The 17,098-nt window shown below is 38.0% G+C and overlaps 1 protein-coding gene across 7 annotated transcripts in view; it reads left to right on the forward strand.

Moving 5' to 3' along the window:
• The window catches only part of lzts1 (leucine zipper, putative tumor suppressor 1), a 160,531-nt gene extending 143,737 nt beyond the window's left edge, over window positions 1–16,794 (forward strand). For all 7 annotated transcript variants that reach the window (XM_039769577.1, XM_039769583.1, XM_039769580.1 and 4 more), the window contains 2 exons: window positions 11,978–12,829; window positions 15,243–16,794. In XM_039769577.1, coding sequence (XP_039625511.1) covers window positions 11,978–12,829; window positions 15,243–15,947 — 1,557 coding nt within the window. In that variant the 3' untranslated portion in view covers window positions 15,948–16,794. The remainder of the gene's footprint in view (window positions 1–11,977; window positions 12,830–15,242) is intronic.
• The last annotated feature ends 304 nt before the right edge of the window (window positions 16,795–17,098 follow it).

A 17,098-nucleotide genomic window follows, 5' to 3' on the forward strand; every position in this document is an offset into this window, starting at 1 on the left:
CCGAACCCCTTCTCTACCTACTAAATTACATGTATTTGCCGATGACCGGTATTTAAGCCGACCCCCTTCTCCAAGCAAAATTTTCTAAATTTCCTTAAAAGTGTCTCTTCGGGTATATTTATAATGTTTATCGGCGAGAATTTGAGACTGCCAGCATTTTTGATTTATAATATAATGTGCATAATTTACCAAAACACCAATCATTTTTCTAATGTACTAACCAAAAAGTTATAAAAAGTGCCAAGCCTACTTCGATTAAGCTAGGAGCATGGCGGCACGCATGGTCGCAGCGGCTCAGGGCTCTCCTTTTCAGTGCACTTTTTTGTTGTTTTTGTACTTTTTTTTTGTCCTTGTTTGTGCACGATCGGTTTGGCGAACATCCGCTACACCAACCAGAACCTTATAGACATTGTTGTCCAGAGCCAGACATCTGTTTCGAGTGTTTTTCATTACACACACAACATCCCAGACAACATAGCGAGACCAGCGGGCTCTCCGTGGATTGTTGTCGGGTCTAGGAGACAACACAGACGGAGGAGGGAAAGAAAAGCAGAAGCAGGGCCGCAGATCTGCCGTTATGCTAAGGCTAAAAAAACAACCATACAAGCCCTATACAGAACGTTTTTCTGCACTGAAGGAGCTGCTTTTAATCTCATTGTAGATGCATATAGTGACAATAAAAGGCATTCTATTCTAGATACAATTTCATACTGTACTCACCATTTAATTTGACATCTTTGGGCTGCAGTAAGGGAGGAGATATTTCCACACAATGTCCATCTTCGTTTCGATTGCGATTGCTTGCTTTACCTTCTCTTCCTTCCTTAGCAATTATGTGTCTTGCTTGCATGGTCTTAATGAATTATATATACAGTAATCCCTCCTCGATCGCGGGGGTTGCGTTCCAGACCCCCCCGCGATAGGTGAAAATCCGCGAAGTAGAAACCATATGTTTGTATGATTATTTTTATATATTTTAAGCCCTTAGAAACTCTCCCACACGGTTTATAAATATTCTCCGCACAGTTATACAGTAAACCCTTGTTTATCGCGGTTAATCCGCTCCAGACAGATAAATGAATTTCCACGAAGTAGGATTCTTTATTTATAAATCTAATCTTTTCGTAGTTAGAGCATAGAAAACCTGTTTACGACCTTCTAAATACGTTTTTTAACATTATTAGAGCCCTCTAGACATGAAATAACACCCTTTAGTCAAAAGTTTAAACTGTGCTCCATGACAAGACAGAGATGACAGTTCTTTCTCACAATTAAAAGAATGCAAACATATCTTCCTCTTCAAAGTGCGCGTAAGGAGCGGAGAATGTCAGAGAGGGAGTAAAGTAAACAATGAAAAATCAATAGGGCTGTATTAGTATGTAGTATGCAAGCACCGCGATAAAGCAGCGGCAATGAGGGGATCAATGCGAAGGTAGCCTTTCAGCATTTTTTACAGGAGCATCCGTATCTTCTAAGCAAACAGCCTCTGTGCAAAAAGCCCCTCTGCTCACATCTCCTCCGTCAAGCGCAGAGAACGTCAGAGAGAGAGAGAGAAAACGCGAGATTAAAGCAAACAATCAAAAAATCAATAAGTGTGCTATTGGACGCACCTTGATAAAGCGGCATTTCTTAGAGGAGCGTCTGTATCCACTAGGCAAACAAACGGCTTCTGTGCAAGCAGCACCTCTGCTCACACCCCCTCCGTCAGGCGCAGAGAATGTCAGAGAGGGTGAGATAGAGGCAGAGACAAGCAAACAATCGAGCAAAGCGCAGGAGGCATATCTTATAGCATTGAGGAGTTTTAGTTAATATGTAATACGTGCTCTGATTGGGTAGCTTTTAAGCCATCCGCCAATAGCGTCCCTTGTATGAAATCAACTGGGCAAACAAACTGAGGAAGCATGTACCATAAATTAAAAGACCCATTGTCCGCAGAAATCCGCGAATCAGCAAAACATCCGCAATATACATTTACATATGCTTACATATAAAATCCGCGATAGAGCAAAACCGCGAAAGTCAAAGCGCGATACAGCAAGGGATCACTGTATAGGTAAATCACTGCAATGACGGAAATTACATCCACAAACACATGTATCTGGGCTCCGACTGACGCTACTAACGCTCTCGGTTGTTTGTTTACAATCGCGCAAGCGGATACACGTGACTGCATCTGTTTCGTAACGCAAGATGTTGATCGTAAATCAAAACAAAAAATTTCATTTTAAACTTCCCGATAATTTATTATAAATTTTATTAATAAAATCAACAACTAAAACACTTTTTTGAATAAATTCTTTATTTAATTTAAAGTACCGGCATGCAAAGTTACTTCTTCATCTGAAAGATGGCTCTGTGGTTTTGTCATTATTTACTTCCGTATTCATCGGCAAAACCGGCATTGCGCTGGAAATCTTGAATCTGAAACGATACTCGTTGTATAAACCGACCCTCAAACTCCAAGCCAAAAATCTAGGACGAAATTCTCGGCTTATATAACGGGATCTACGGTAATTGACCATGCTGCTGAACCATAATGGCTTTAAAACAATGTTCACTTCTCCTTTACATATGTTTCTTATAACTATTTTTTCTCAGAGTATGTACCTAGGCTAATACTGACTGACCAGTAACACTGCTGCTAGTTAAAGGTTAGACCTCTGGAAGCAATAAATTGTGACAAAAAAGTGCCAAATATCTAATGTATAAGTCAGGTCTTGAAACCCAAAAAATCAAACATAAAATCAGATCCCGACTTATATGCCCGTTCAAACATTTTTACATCTTCTTCCTTCCTCCAATCTCGCACCATTTTCTCAGACACATCGAACTTTGTTGCAGCAGCACAGGTACCAATTTCTTTCACTACTTCAACAACGTTTAATTTAAAACCAGCTTCGTATTTTCTTCTGATCGAACACTCAATCGTAGATAAAGGGATGGTCTTACGATAAAGTTGTATGAGGGTGTGAGATACAAAAAACTCAAAACAGTGCAAATGTCACTCCAGAATAGTTCGGGTATTACAGTGTGGTCACGTAGGCACAATACATAGAAAAAAAAAGGAAGTGTGCTCCGTAGTTACTCTCTCAGGTGTGCATTAGCATATCATCATAATCTCTTGGAACAATAGTATGAGTTTTCCACATTCAACTTGAGTGACATTATAAAATACTGGAAATTATACGGTAAAATCAAGACCCGACTTATCCATGGGAGAACGTACCTGTGAGTATATACAGTATTACATAAAATATTAGCAAAGAACATTAGGCTATGTGTGGGTAAGAGACCAATTTGTTATGACAATGGCTTATGATAATATATTTTCAGTGAAAATTTAATGACAATTAGTATAAGCCACCTCATGGTACCATTCTGGACCATCATATTAACCCTCATTCATCCTTCTTCCTTTTGCCAACAAACCAAAATCCAAACCTAAAATCAATATAAGGTTAAAGTTTAAGCTCATGAATGACTATGCAGAAGAGTTGCCTAGTTCAGTCTCTGGAAGGCAATGCCATTCCTTTCCAGCTAGGCATCTCTGCAGTAAGTACAGAGAGAATATGTGTTGCGTACCCTGACAAAGATGTCCACACTACCCCCACACGTATAAGTCATTAAATGTAGGGATAGCTCCAGAAGGGGTGTAGCACATTCCCAGGAATTCAACAAGAAAAAATGTTATTATGTGTAACAGAAACATGTAAATACCAAAATGATAACACAAATACAAGTCTAGTGTCCAGTGTTGCACTGATGTAGATTTAGTACACAGCCTTTATGTGATATATTTTGAAACCGTCACCAACTCACTAGAGTAGAAGTGTGTTTCTTTATGCACTTCTTTTGTAATATTTATTCTGTTGCTTGAGCATGAGAGGTTATAAAGTGAGTGCCTGATCCACATGATCAACACACCCCTTGTGTTATTGTAGGTTACCACAGCACAAGGCTAAGTGACTTCCACATTTCTCCTGAGACAAATAACAGCTGCTTCATTCTGAACAGTGCTTAGGAGGCTAACATCTTTCTTGTCCTTACACTTGATCACAATCATTTTGACTTTTGCCCCTCACCTTACTTACATTACAGTGAATCTTCAGGCAACAAAATTCATCAGGTGATTTGGTCATACATTGCCATATGCATCAGTTTCACTATCCATGTCAACATCTACTGAGCGATTTACATTATCTAATACACTATCTAATGCAGATGTATCTAATAATCTATACACTATCATTTGATTCAACTAATACCTCATCTTCAGTTTGTTTTAAAACTGGCTTGACAGCTTTCCATTTCCATGTTAGTGTGTTTTTTTTAATTGAAGGCTCCATCTACTCATGAATCTTGTTAACTTAACCATAAGGTGGCAAAACTCATAGAAATATTCATGATTATTTTGCAGAATAATGTTATTTCATTCACTAGATGCCAGCAGAATACTGTCCTGAGCGTTATTCGGACTTAACGCTTTACATACGATCATAACAGTTTATCCTGAGAGATATTTGGGGTAAACTGTTCTTACACAAAATTCTGAGCCTAAGAGATGCTTTGGGTTAATGTCATGGGAGATAACCATGACCCTACTTTCAGGATCACAATTGTGTCTGATGGGTAGGGATTTTTCATGTTATGTGTGTTTTTGATTCATTTTAAAATTATTTTCATATAGTTGTCCTTAGTCAGTACAGGATCGGAATAGTTGCATAGGTTTTCAATTACAAACTTTAGCTTTCGACTTTGCTAAATGATAAACAGGTTGTCTGTATTCCACAATGGGTGCATTTTAGTTTAAATAATTCTTTTCTTATTTTTTTGTTAATAAAATGTGCACCTTTCTTTATTACAAATTCTACTGTATCTAGCATCGTTTATAAAGTGCAGGCAGAGTATTTTCTTCACATGATGGAACAGAATGTATTGTATGTATAAGTCCTTCTTGGGATCATGCAATTTCACACCAGCTGATTTACTCTTCTTTCAACATGAGAAACTGCCAACCTTGTAAATAAGAGATGAAGTTAATCAGACCTGCTAAATGCAATACATTGTTGTATTCTGGCACAATGTAGGGCACTGATTAATCGCTCCAGGAATGCTTTGATATATTGCCAGGGTTGCACCTGGGTAAATATTTCTTCTTAGATAATCTCTGTTCTTTGTTTTGAGTCATGAGTTTCACTCTGTGATTCGGGGTTATGTGATCATTACAAGGGAATGTAAAATTCACACAATTAAGTTCTAGTCCATCGTGCCAACTATTAATAATAAAAGTGGAATGCAATCTGTGCTGCAAAGTTAGTAAGGTGAAAGGGAAAGTAGCAAAAAGCTAAAGGACTGAAAGAATTGTTTTATCTTTTGATTATTTTTTTTCCTATTGTAAACATTTTTCTTATGCATGGTTCTAAGGTTGTGATTTTGCCAACATATGCTGATGACATAAGATGTTGTAGAAATTGCACTAACTGCTCCTAAAGACAATATTAAACAGTTGAATTTATGGAGTACGCAATCCTACAATCTTTCAATCTACTTGCTGAACTCAATTAATTCTGTTTTAGGGTCATTGGGGACCAATATCCTGATTGTAAGAAACAATCCCGAATGAAGTGCCAGTCCATCACAGGACACACTCACTCACAATATGCCAGAACAGAGTTTCAAATGAACCTAACACAAGTATCTTTGAAATGAAAAGCAGAGTATCTGAAGGTAAACACACACATATAAAAGAAAAATGTATAATCTCTACACAGACAGTGACAGGATTCAGGGTGCTGTGAGGCAGCACCATTGACTACAACAGCAGTGGGTTGCCTCTGCATTAAATGTTCAAAAACAGAGTCATGTATCAGTTTCACTGAATGCTTTCTGAAAGGAAAAAGCAATCTTCAGAGAGATGTATGATTAAAAAGCATGCATTCATCATATTTCCTGAACCATCTTTTTCCACTTAAAACTTTGTAGTGGGCTAACACCTTGGTAGCATTAAACACAAAGTAGCAAACAACCTCAATAAAGCTTATAGTCTATCACAGGCCACTCTTGAACCCACATTCATTTATGTTGGACCAATTTAGTGCCACCAATAAACACAGAACGCAGATCTTACAGATGTGGAGGAAACATTAAATTCCTAGAGCAAACTTACACATTAATTGGATTAAAAATGAAACCCAGGTACTTAAAGCTGTCATTTGGTAAAGACTACTGTGCCACCAGGTTTGTCCTAATAAAATTTGGAAAAAATAATTTTACCAATACACAATTTTAAGTTTTATTAATATATTTCTGTTTATACAAGTCAAGTTGGTATAGTATGGAGATATTCCAGCCCTACCTTCAAAAATAAAAGGCTGTAGAAGCAAATCATAAAAGAAGCATAAAACTCATTTCTTACATAAAAATAAAATAAGTGGTGCACAATGTATATTAAGAACCAATTATAAGTGTAAGTATAATGTGGTTGACAGTTTGAACCTGTAGTGTTACTGACACATTATAAAATTAAATAAATAAATTATATATATATATATATATATATATATATATATATATATATATATATATATATTGCTAAAAAATATTAAAAGAACACTTTTTAGTCAGAGTATAGCATCAAGTCAATGAAACTTCTAGGATTTTGATCTGGTCAGTTAAGTAGTAGAGGGGGTTGTTAATCAGTTTCAGCTGCTTTGGTGTTAATGAAATTAACAACTGATGCACTAGAGGGGCAACAAGGAGGTGACCCCTAAAACAGGAATGGTGTAACAGGTGAAGGCCACTGACATTTTTCCCTCCTCAACTTTTCTGACTGTTTTCTCACTAGTTTTGCATTTGGCTATGGCCAGTGACACTCCTGGTAACATGAGGCAATACCTGGACCCTACAGAGGTTACACAGCTACTCAAACTTCTCCAGGATGGCACATCAATACGTGCCATTGCCAGAAGGTTTGCTGTGTCTCTCAACACAGTCTCAAGGGCATGGAGGAGATTCCAGGAGAAAGGCAGTTACTCTAGGAGAGCTGGACAGGGCTGTGGAAGGTCCTTAACCCATCAACAGGACCGGTATCTGGTCCTTTGGCAAGAAGGAACAGGATCAGCACTGCCAGAGCCTGACAAAATGACCTCCAGAAGGCCACTGGTGCGAATGTCTCTGACCAAACAATCAGAAACAGACTTTGTGAGGGTGGCCTGAGAAAATTGGCAAGTCCACCACTGGCGCCCTGTGCTTTTCACAGATGAGAGCAGGTTCACCCTGAGCACATGTGACAGACGTGAAAGGGTGGGTTTTGTCCACTTATTCACTTCTGTTCAAACGTTTTAGGACACCTTAATTTTTCCAGTTTTTATTTAAATGTAAACTTGCCTGGTGTGTGTGTGTGAATAGTGCATCTTTTAAATTAGGCAAAGTAAGTATATCTATTTATCTATTAGGACTTCCAGATTTTGTTGTTCAAAGAAAAGGCCCAGGAGTCAGATTTAATTGAAACTTGACACAAGCCTTCATCTGCAATGGATCTTTATTAATTTCTCTAAAAAAACATTTCAATCAACATCTTAGTTTATATTTAACTACGTAATTAACATTCCAAAGGCTTGCAGGGTGGTTATTTCCCTCCCATAGTAGCGGAAAAGGAAAAACATAAAAGCATTCTATTATTATTTTTTTTTTTCACAACAAACATTTTAGCCTCTAAAGTAGAAACGAAGATACCTCCATATATCATAACTAAGGAGAAGTCCTCATTGGTTTTAAAAGCGACAATTTTTGATTGAACATTTTACAACATAATGAAACTAGCCTCACCAAATAGTCGGTCACTTCTGCTGATGAGCTTTCTATTTTATCAGACATTTTGTGCTTTGCAGAGTAAACAGGAGCTGTTAGTCACATATGCCAGCTCTACTGATTATACCTTCAGCTTCCTACTGGTTACATCCTAGTTGAAAACATGAGTGTTCATTTTTATTTATTTTCCTTATCTGTAAATGCAAATATTTGTGTTTTGGGTTCTTTTGGTAGTTTTAAGTTGGTTTTGAACAGTAAGATGGCTTTACCCAGTCCTCCTAGCTATCACCTGAGTTATACTGCCTTGTGTGATCTTCAAACAAACCCTACCCCACACATGACATACATGGATTGCAGGTTCCAAATATATACAGTACATGTCACACATGGATTGGACAAAATATGTAGGTGCGCTGTTTGTTTACACAGTCTAAGTAAAATCCTAAGTAAAAAAAAGTTAAGATAAAATCCCAGACAATTTTATGGAATTTCATAAATACCAGCCAGATCATTATTTTAGGTCTCAAAAATAGTATATCTGGTCACCTTTTATCTGTTCATCTATCTATCTATTATTTTTTGAAGTTGATATCAATAGATCAACTTCAATTATACTGTGAAAAAGAAAAAAAGCAGTCAACAAATTTACCCCCCCTTGTAGATTCTGCTGTTTTAATAATTCACTTAGTTTTTGAATCCAGTTCAAGTGCCTTTTACAGTGGAAAGTGGAAATGAGGTTGGGAACAGAATAGAACATTTTGTGTGAGTGGGAGAAAGTAGGTGGGAAGTTCGAGATTATATTGAGAGTGTCTGGTAGTGTGACTGGAAAATCATTACCATCAGAGGTGGGTAGTAACGAGTTACATTTATTTCATTACATTTACTTGAGTACGTTTTTAAAAAAAAATGTACTTCTAAGAGTAGTTTTATCGCACTATACTTTTTACTTTCACTTGAGTACATTTGTGGGCGGCACGGTGGCACAGTGGGTAGCGCTGCTGCCTCGCAGTTAGAAGACCTGGGTTTGCTTCCCGGGTCCACCCTGCGTGAAGTTTGCATGTTCTCCCTGTGTCTGCGTGGGTTTCCTCTGGGTACTCCGGTTTCTTCCCACAGTCCAAAGACATGCAAGTTAGGTGCATTGCCGATTCTAAATTGTCCCTAGTGTGTGTGTGTGTGTATACGTGTGTGTGTGCACCCTGTGCACCCTGCCCAGGGTTTATTTCCTGCCTTGCGCCCTGTGTTGGCTGAGATTGGCTCCAGTAGACCCCCGTGACCCTGTAGTTAGAATATAGCAGGTTGGATAATGGATGGATGGAAGGACATTTGTGAACAACAACAACATTTATTTATATAACACATTTTCATACAAAAAGTAGCTCAAAGTGCTTTACATAATGAAGAATAGAAAAATAAAAGACACAGTAAGAAAAATAAAATAAGTCAACATTAATTAACATAGAATAAGAGTAAGGTCCGATGGCCAGGGTGGACAGAAGAAGAAATGTTACTCTTACTCCACTACATTGGGCAACATTTACACATAGATATATTTTTGAAAGAGAGAAGCCACCAGTGGATCTACTGCATGATTGTTTCACCAATCAGACATAGCAACAGTAATCACAAGACTCCGTTTCACCAATCAGACGTCACTTGCAGTCACATGACCACACACAAACTGTGGTGGAATAACAGCACAAACTCCTCACAGACAGCGGACAGGGAAAGAAACAATACAAGTGGAACCTCGGTTTGCGAGCATAATTCGTTCCGGAAACCTGCTCACAATCCAAAGTGAATTTCCCCATAAGAAATAATGGAAACTCAGATGATTCGTTCCACAACCCAAAACTTTTCATATAAAAATGATTAATACAAAATATAAAAATACATAAAACAAATTAACCTGCACTTTACCTTTCAAAAGAATCATGGCTGGTGTGAGTGAGTTTGTGGGATTTCACCCAACGGGACGACATGCGGAAGAGCGTCCCGGAAGCGACCGCAGGCACCCAGCGAATCCGAAAAGATCACGGTCATACTATAAGCACCTGACGTTGATGGGTGATACAAGGAACATTCTAAATCTGCAGGACACAGTATTACTTGGCCACTAACCTGGGCATGGCCCTGCCTGACTGCTGTGTCTGTGTATAGGAGAGTGGCAGATCCCACTACAATAAATAACCACGCTGTTCCTGTTTCAAGCTGAATAAAGATGGTGTTGCTAAAGTATTGAGACTCAACTTCGTGTTTTGGGGTGCAAGACAGGGACTCACACATCACAACACACACACACACACACAACACGGTCATAATGCTGTAGTAAACAGTATACGCTCGTATGGATGTTAACTATATGAGTGAGGCATGCTGACTAATGATTGCCCACAATCCCGCAGTGAGAGAAAGAAGAACCATCAGCTCATTTGTGATCATGTGACACTCGGCAGACAAAGCGTATATGGACTACTCGTATTGCAAGACTTCGCTCGTTTATCAAGTCAAAATTTATTAAAAATTTTAGCTCGTCTTGCAAAACACTCGCAAACCAAGTTACTTGCAATCTAAAGTTCCACTGTACATGATAAATGAGAGCCAACTTCTGCTGAAGCTTAAGCATCACTTCACTGAGTGAAGAACAAGCACGTTTTAACCAAACATGCACAGACACAGACAGTCCAGGTAAAGTGAGACTTCTTGTACGTGCACAAGCTGCCTTGTTCTAATGTTATTTTCTATCAGCTGTGCTATTTGGAGGGCAAGTGAATATGCAGTATTATACTGTCAGTGTACAGTATGTCTTGTCACTGTAAATAGTTTGCACTGTTCAAACATACATGTTACCTACTGTAGGTATTTGATTCAACAGCTTTGCTGTGAAAAACTGAGATTTGGAACTTTGTGTTATTTGTGCATCTTCATTTTGTAAAGATGTTATTTATTTTTACTCATTTTTTATTTTATTATTTGGAAATAGCAGACATTTTTTATATTTTTGTCTGTCTTATTACAACATTTCTAAAACAATAAATAATTTATTATGATCAAACAGTTAGTTTAGAGTAGTTTTTTGGATGACTACTTTTTACTTCTACTTGAATAATATTATTTTAAAGTAACGCTACTTTTACTTGAGTACAATTTTTGGCTACTCTACCCACCTCTGATTACCATTCAGACCTCTCCTTGAAGCTCCACAGCACTTGAAACGTGCAAATGCTCATTCTCTTGTTTTACTCCATGGCGAAATGAATAAAAGACATAAATAGAGTTGACTTTACTGGTGGTTGACGAATTACATGTTACACAGCTGCAGAAAAATTTGTGTCAATTGCACAAAACTGAGTGAAAATCAAATCTTGTCTGTTTTGCTCATCACTAGTTTTTCATGAGACATAAATGTAAAAAATACAGCCAGTAAAATATAAATGAAAATAATACCATTAACCTGATAAAAGCAAGTCAAAGTGACACTCTATTGTTGGCAGATTCTGGTAATCTTTTGTGTGGCATTCATTACGATATGACAAAAACTTTTGGGTGAAAGTGAAGTTTTGATAAACTGACCAAAATTTATCATCAGTGTTTTAATTTAAATTAGTTTGCTTAATTTAAATAGTTTTTGACAGGCTGTTGAATAAGGGCATTTACTATACTATGCACCTTGATACTTGACCAGTTTATTATTCAAGGAAACGAGAGAAAAGCAGTGTAAAATTTGGTAAAGCAAATGAGAGAAGCATATCAGTCTAAAAATGAATCAAAGAGGATTAGGAGGAATAAAACATAACATGTACAGACAGAACCCATACATACAATATAACCTGAAGCTATAGAATAGAGAATCAGTAAAGCTTGTCTTCTGTGATCCTTTATTGGTATGCTATACTATAAATATTCTGCAGGCCATCATAAAGAACCCACCAGATTTTCTATGTTTAGACCTTGAAGCTTCATTATTAATATTGCAAACATTATCTCAATCCTGCAGTAGAAAAATCACTAAATTGCTTCTGAGATGAAAAAACATGGTTTCAGTTGTAAAAAAAAAAAAAAGAAAAAGAAAATTTTTCTCCATCTGAAAGATTTTGTGAAATGTAATTTAAAGTTTAAATGTCTCTTTCAACTCCAAAGATTACTTACCTTGATTTTTTTCTCACACTAGGGCACTGAAAAGGGACTCATACGACCTACAGCTTTCAAACCTGTCATTCCCCGTAATAGCAATTCCAGCACTTCCACTACTACTGAAAGTCATAGTCTTAGCCAAATCCATGAGAACAGACTGAGCCCATCAGACAAATCAAAAGAGCAAAAACAGAAGCCATCTAATGGCTGTGGGACATTGTCTGACTCTGGTAGGAACTCGATGTCTAGTCTTCCAACACACAGCACAAACAGCTGCTGCCAAGTGGAGAATCTTTCGTCTTCAGTAGGCCCCCCGAACAAATTTGGTGGTTCTGTTCAAAATGTGAGCCACTCGGGTAATGTGAGTGGGTCAAAAGAGAGCAATATCATCAGTCTGAAAGTGATGTCATTCTCTGACAGCGTCCAGGCTTCTCATAATCCCGTTGCTTCTTCCTCTGGACAGATCAACATGTTTTCAGAAGTCACTTCTTGTATTCGATCACCCATTTCCATGAAAGGAAGCCTCATTCAACAGCTGGAGCAGAAACTCTTAGAAAGGGAGACAGAACTGCAAGAATTACAGGTCAGCTTTGAGGAAAAAGAAGCAGACACCTGCCAGATATTTGAAGAGAAACAAAAATACTGTGCTGAGGAGATGGAAGGACTCAAACAGAGGTGCTCAACAAAACTCAGGCAAGTTTCACAAAGAGCTCTGAGAGCCCAGCAGGTCATGCAGCTCCAAGTCTTTCAGCTACAGCAAGAAAAAAAGAAACTCCAAGATGAAATGAACCAACTTGCACGAGAAAGAGATTTGCTGGCAGTGAAACTCAAATCTTACGAGAAGGAGCAGACCAAATTGGCGCCAACACTGGAGGAAACGCAGTGGGAGGTAGGTAGTAGATACTGCTGTAGAGGCAACATCGCTGTGCCTTAATCTCACAAATCATTTCACATTGTGCTTTGTAACCAAAAATGAAGGACAGCTGGTGTTTCACCTTGCCTGTACACAGAGGCTTTTGTTAAATGTTGTCCTTTCTGAGTATACAGAGCCAGTAGAGAGTAATAGATAGTTTCAAACTAATATGCATACATTTGTTTAAGTCTCATTTTGCAACAAAACATAAAACAATCACAACACAAAATATATAAGACGAGTGAAACATTGTCATGATCAGGCTTAGGATTTTAAAATTTTTTCAACTGTTCTTTGACTTTAAAAGTACATTTCCCTGGGATTTTGAAGGTCAAGGAATCTATTGGCAATATTTATTTTTTGGTCTCATGTGCCTTTACCAGTGTTACATATTGAAGGAACTGCAAAGGACACCAGGTAAGCTTTTTGTGGAGGCTGAAGCACCTATTTTAATTGTGCAATGTAGTCCCCACTTCCATTTTCCTCTTCTCATCCGATCCAAAGAAAATCACAAGCACCTACAGTCTCGCTCCCTGTTCTAGCTAGAACTGTTTTCCTCCTATGTCTCACTATTCTCCTGAATCATCCGAGCTCCTCCGCTACTCATTCTTTTTGCTCCCCCAGGCTCCACCCCCTCTGCTTTGCCACTTCTTTTGTCCTGTCTCTGACTTGCTGCCATTCAGATGCTTCTTTTCATCTCCTCCTATGGGCACACAGGGTGGGGAAGCCCAGTCAGTGTTACAATATGATTCACATTGCCCCATGGCTCTTTTTTGCTGACAGTTTGTACACCATTGTTAAGCTTGACAATAGGGGTGTGTAACATGTGACATCATTGCTGCAACAGCAAACAGGTCAGAAGCTTCCACTTCCTGGTTATCCAAGATTTTGATTCACGAACAAAAAAATTTAAGTATCTTTCCTATTCTTAGTTTCAGCCATTTTTTCAGACCTTTGACTATGAAATACATCTCATGTTTTCTTGGTTCTGGTTTGATGTACCCTTTCTTTGCATACCACTCTGTTCTTTGACCACGATTCTGGCTACACATCCTGATCTTTGTTTATTTAATACTAGCCGTCCCCCACGGCTCTGCCCGCATAATAGTGAAACAGGACAACGAGGAGGGCCCTGCCTTGCTCCCCACTCCTGACGTCACGCTTCCCCCTTCCCTCAGCCCGTAGCCTCTGTCTAGGATTAGGGCGAATATATCACTCCTGCAAGCAAACTATGATTCTTAGCATGATGAGAGTTGTCTCAAAATCAACAGAAATGTTCAGGCACATTCTAGCAAAAAGCCCAATCTAAATAAGTTAAGTGGTTCTTTCGTTTGCTAGCTAAGTGGATGTAAGATATTCCCAGAGGCTGGCACGTGAGTGAGGAAAAATGTGTCTCTCTCAGATTCGCGCAAATAAATCTGTACCGCAAGCAAACTATGATGAGAGAGGTCGCAAACTCAACTGGAATGTTCAAGCAAATTATAGAAATAAACCCGATTTAAATCTGTTAAGTAGTTCTCTCGTGAAAAGTGGACAGACATACAGAGAGACAGATGTTGGATTTTATAAATAGAGAGAGATTAGTCTTCCTGGTTACGACCCCTGCTTAAATTCTTATTTGTCCATGCCCTCTCCTTATTCCATTGCATGTAAGTGCCTTGAGTATGGGAAAGAACTTTATAAATAAAATGTATTATTATTATTATTATTATTATTATTATTATTATTATTATTATTATTATTATTATTATTATTATTAAGCAGTGCAAACACTTATAAATACATAATTCAATTTTTTAATGGTAAAAAGATTGAACTCAAATTACAAAAGATTGTAAATTTGTAGATTATATGTTGGTTGCTTTCACTTCACTGTGGGAAAAGTTCACAAATTTACTTCTAATACATTAAGGCAGTTTTAGAGAACTATGAATAATTTGATTATGCTGAGAAATTTCACTTAGAGCAAAAAAGTTTTCAATTTAATAACCCGTTATAAGATAATTGTAGATACTGTTATTTCTAGCACTATTATCTCTGGTGGTATCTCAGCCATTGCTGGTTTCCAGTTTCAACCATGATCAAGATTTCCACCAGCTATTATTCTATCAGTAGCGCTACTGTACAAAATTTTCCTATTCTCAAATAGCCACCAATGTTTAGGGTCTTTTGGGTATTGTGAGTCTGTATCTTCTCAACACTGTGAGCAATGCAGTGACTTCTACAAAAAAGAAAACCATGCATGCTCCTATTAATATGCCAATAAGCAGCATTAGTCCTTACATAAAATGACTGGATAACATTGAACCACCCTGTGATGAGAATGTTTTCTTTTTGTCCATGTGTTTTTGCCAAAAAAAAAATAATGTCAGCTTTTTATATATTTTAGGTTTGCCAAAAATCAGGAGAAATTGCCTTATTAAAGCAGCAGCTAAAAGAATCCCAGGGAGATGTAAGCCACAAACTCAATGAAATTGTGAGTCTCAAAGCAACGCTGAAGGAAACCAAAGGAAAGATGGAGACTCTAGAGAGCAAAGTCAAGGACCTGGAGGAGGCTATTCGGGCAAAAAGTGTGGAGGTAGAGGTTTGTGAGAATGAGCTGCAGCGGAAGAAGAATGAGGCAGACCTGCTGAGGGAGAAAGTGAGCAAGCTAGAGATGGACATCCGGATTATGAAGCATGACCTGGCACTGGCTAAGGAACAGCAACAGAAAAATCACACAAAAGAATTGGGTAGCCGGGCTGCCGCTTTTCACCAAGCCAAAGATTCTGACAATGGGGGGGCAGATGAGATGGAGACATTACAGGAAGAAGTGGAAAAACTCAAAACAGACCTGATGGAAGAGAAACATAAGAAACAGAAAATGGTGGCGACTTTTCAGTTAGAAAGGCTGACCTGGAACAGGGAGAAGGAGAAAGTCATCCGGTACCAGAAGCAATTGCAACGAAATTACTTACAGATGCATAAAAAGAACCAGGAGCTAGAAAAAATCTTAAAGGAGCTAACGGCAGAACTGGAGAGCAGAGCGGACATGGATATTGAACTGCATGACGAAGAAATTCAATATGAAGAAATTGTAGCTACTGAAATATAAATGGCGCAATAAGCAGGACAAAACGCATGGAAGCACATAATGCTTGTCCTTTGAACCTCTAGCACTTGGTAAAATTCTCCTTTATTACTTTACACAGGATACACTTTCACAGAAACATTGGATAATGTTTTCACTTAATGTCTTGACCACAAAGCAATCAATGTACTTTAAAAATGTACTCTACTTTAAGGAGGCATTAACAAGAAAAAAGGGCCAAATGTCTAGACTATAATGCACCACTTGGTTTCAGCCCAACTTTTTTTTCCATTGGTGTTGCTAACTGTGACTAAGAGTATCTGAATGTTAGCACAGCTACATAATAAAGGAAACCTTCTCAGGGTTGTGTGTGCACTTATGCAGGACACGCTGAAATGGTGCAAAATGTTTTGGCAGTGTTTCATTTTTGCATTCAGATTCATTCAAGCTTTTTCAATAAATCAAACTGAAATCTTTGAGTTGGGGCGATGCACCTACATCATAAAAAATGATGATAATATGGAACTAACAGGAAAATCATTTTGTATTACATTTTGGCAGATCCTTGATATTTATATACTGTATAAAGGAGTGGCAATTTACTGAAAAAAGATTTACTTGAATGAAGAAAAAAGAAAGGTATGCTTACGATTTTGGAACCATTCTGCTAGACCTTGCTTTCCATTAACACTCCCTTTGAGTAGAGCAGGATGGGCTGGACTGCTTGGCTATAGACATTAATCCTGGCACTGGACAGAGCACAGTGGTCTGTAGGTTCAAAAACTGAACAAAGCCAAAAAGCAAGTAATGCACACTGAAACTTTCTATTGGCACACTTGTTTTATTTTTATCATGCTTCATTATTTATTTCTATCACTGTATAAATTAGTTTTTGGAAAAGCTGTTTTTTTTGTTTATCATTGAGTATTTTCATTGTTTCTCAGTCAATGCCAATGGGTCATTTGATACCTAGTGAGCCCATTACTAGGTGCCATAAGTTTATTTATTAATGGCTAATGATGGTACTCATATGCAGTTACAAGGTCATAGTGAGCCAGTGCCTATTCCAGCAGCATTAACTACAAGACATTAAATTAAGTCTTGATACTGCCACCATCCATCACAGAGAACACATCCATATGTGGCTCCAATTGAGAGACACCAATCAAGCTAAT

The sequence above is a fragment of the Polypterus senegalus genome, chromosome 11 (genome assembly GCF_016835505.1).
Source record: "Polypterus senegalus isolate Bchr_013 chromosome 11, ASM1683550v1, whole genome shotgun sequence".
NCBI lineage: Eukaryota > Metazoa > Chordata > Cladistia > Polypteriformes > Polypteridae > Polypterus > Polypterus senegalus.